This window comes from Nuphar pumila, chromosome 9 (assembly GCF_984573655.1).
Source record: "Nuphar pumila chromosome 9, dmNupPumi1.hap1.1, whole genome shotgun sequence".
NCBI lineage: Eukaryota > Viridiplantae > Streptophyta > Magnoliopsida > Nymphaeales > Nymphaeaceae > Nuphar > Nuphar pumila.
In genome coordinates, this window is record NC_143257.1 from 125,287,567 (window position 1) to 125,290,636 (window position 3,070).

Genomic DNA, 3,070 nt, shown 5'->3' on the forward strand with positions numbered 1-3,070 from the left:
GAAACCAGACTCGAGAATCTTTAAATTGCACACCTCGTGGACACCTGGACCTGGTCATTGCAGTATAAAACTCCATGGATATTCACTGTGCACCACATACAGTTTCCCATTTGGCTTTCATCTTGTGACTACGAATATCTAGAATTGTCTTAAAAAAACAGTTAATGACAAGAAATTAACTAGCAATAAAACTTTATCGAATTAAATGGAAATATCAAGTTGTATATCAAATCTCAACTAAACTGTCCAACTCTCAAGCCTCTCATCTATACATAGATGAACGATTACCTACTTCTAAACAAAACAAATTTCTTATTATGATTATCTTTTAAATAGATCAAGCTTATCTTGTAGATATGAATCAGATACAATGATCTGACATCCATCACAAAGACCCAAAAAAATTTGCACATTACACTGACGAAATTTGAACAAGATCCAAGCGGATCGGTGGACCGAGATGGTTACCTCACTCTGGCTCCTGCATTAAACAGCCATATCAACGTCATCTTTATTATTGTTATTATTATTATTGCCAAAGTAAATAATCTCCACATGGGGTTACCAACATCCAAACCCATATGGAGCCAGTGACAGAGGCCAACAAACCCGGTGGGAGTTGAACCTGAGACTAAGGGATCATCACCTTCTTCTGTAGCCTGCCACCACATGGGCGACCGGCATGCTCACTTGCATTGTGCTCGGAGGCAAGGATACTGAAAAGAAGGATGTCAGTGACCTTCCCTTTGTGAATCAGGTAATTTCTTAGTAGGCCATCCTTAACGAACCTTGACTTCTCTAGGACCCTCTCAGATCCGATATTCCCAACAACAACCTCAGCCTCGATCCTTTGTAGATGCGGGTGGAATGGACGGCCATCCTCAATGCTAGTGTGGCGATGCCTTTGCCCCACTGCTCGTAGGACAGTGCGTATCCAATCTGTCCCCGGCAGCAATGATCGCCCTCACCCACCTCGAAAGTGATGCAACCAATCGGACGGTCATCAAGGCATATGGCCCTGGCCCAAGGGTGGGGGATGAGGGAGTGTTGAAGGTATGATTGAGCATCTTCTTTGGACATGAGTGCATCCCAAGCGCACCATTTAGCCACACGGTCATCGGTGGACCAAACCATGAAGTCTTCTAGGTCTGTAAGCTCAAATGGCCTTAGACTAACTCCAAGTTCCTTTCCTTGCTCCATGCGTAGACAAAAAAATGAATGGAAAGGAGAGTTGGGGAAAGTCATTGATTTATAGAGAAACAAGAGGGTAAGAGAGAGAAAGAGAGACCGTTAACTCCGTGGTGGTAACGATAGCAATCACGGTCAACGATACTAGCAATTAGAGATGCCATTAATGAACCCGATTTTATCTGATATTCAACCGAATTCGATTCAGTTTAGTTGCATTTGGTATGCCAAAACAATATCAGATTATAATCGGATGCAGATATGGTTTTGATTTTTTACTATTGAATCTGAGAAATATTTGGATTTGATGGATATCCCGATCCATTGACAAGTAAAAATGTGGATCTATTATGAGCTTTTCACCATCTGAATTTGAATCTGTTTAGCCGCCATCCGATTAGTAGAATATGGTATTGGCCATGTATTGGAATGATCTTAGCTCCTGAATATTCGGAAAATAAAAAAGAAGGAAAGGGTTCCATTGAAACAGTTACAAATTCTATGGAGGACCATGGTTAGGAATTGTTTGATGGTGTTTCTCTGTAAAAGAAGCGAACAAATTTAAAAAGAGTCGATGATCACACAACCGCATCTCCCTCCAAATGGAGTTTTTTTGTTGAAAAAATAGATCCAAAGGTCTATACTTATCAAATCGACCATGTTGAATCCATCTTTAGGGTCAGATTTGAACAAAACAACTTGCATTATAAGATTTAAAATGGATATTAAGATGGGGGATGACAAAGGTGATGAGTGGAACCGATGGAGTTCTATTAGACTTTCGTTTGTATTAAAGAAAAAGATGGGATTCCCTTACTTCCCCTTGGTAAAGGCCTTTTTCTTTGCTCGATAGCTAAAAAAACTAGTGTACTTGGGAGTTTAGCATTCTCCAAGATTATATGCATATTTTCACAATCACAAGTGTTCCACCAGGTTGGAGTGACCGATGCTTGTTATCTGACAGGGATGATTAGAAACCCTAAGAGAGCATCCCTTGCTGTAAGGTGGAGGCTGGGTGAACTTGCTGGTTGACAGGGAGACCTCAATGAGAGCAGATCAAATGATGAGGTCCCCAAGGATTTTATCACCAGTGAACTTTTTCTTGGCCTACCCCCGAAAGAAACGAAAGAAAAGATTATATCAAGGTTTACTAATGAAATTACCCTATATTATTGCGCACTTCACCTCTGAATTTTCCTCTTATTGTGTTTGTAAATTTATCTCTGCTACATGTATGTGGACTTCTATAAAGATACAATTCTAACTCAAACTCAAGCCACAAATACACCAGATTTACGAAAAATAGGACGTGGCATATTTTCTTAATTATTCAATATGTTAAAAGTATTTTCATAATGTCTAGTTTTTAATGATATTTCACGCTAAGTACTAACCTTGGCCATGGGCTTTATAAAGAACAAGTGACTCTTCAAAGTTTTTTTTTTTAATTTAGTACACTGAGAAATAAACAAATGAGGTACGCACAGTTTATGAATGCATTAAATACAATAATATATATTGAAAGGAGAGTATCAAAGATTTTTCTTTAAGATAAGCAAATGATATCAGCACAGTTTATGCATTAAATACAACAATAAATATTGAAACGTGAGTATCAAAAGTTTTTTTTTTAAGATAAGCAAATGAGATAAGCTAAGTTTATCAAAACACCTCCCCATATGAGTTCTAACTAGGGGGTTCCTTACCCACGAGGGTAGCAAATGCTATCCCATTTAACTGCACATCAGCTTTAATGAATGTATTCAACCATGCTCTACATATTTGAGAAGAAGTTCTGACTTACATTACAAGCTTCTGTCAAATCATCATGTTTTGCCTCTTCTCTGCCTTCAGCTGGTTGTGGTTATTTACATTCTTTCCC

The 3,070-nt window shown here is 38.7% G+C and overlaps 1 protein-coding gene across 1 annotated transcript; it reads right to left on the reverse strand.

The window, feature by feature from the left end:
- Positions 1 to 798: 798 nt before the first annotated feature.
- LOC149829302 (uncharacterized) lies at positions 799 to 1,200 on the reverse strand. Its single transcript, XM_090017247.1, has one exon. The coding sequence runs from the start codon at positions 1,198 to 1,200 to the stop codon at positions 799 to 801; it is 402 nt and encodes a 133-aa protein (XP_089873373.1).
- Between the last annotated feature and the right edge of the window lie 1,870 nt (positions 1,201 to 3,070).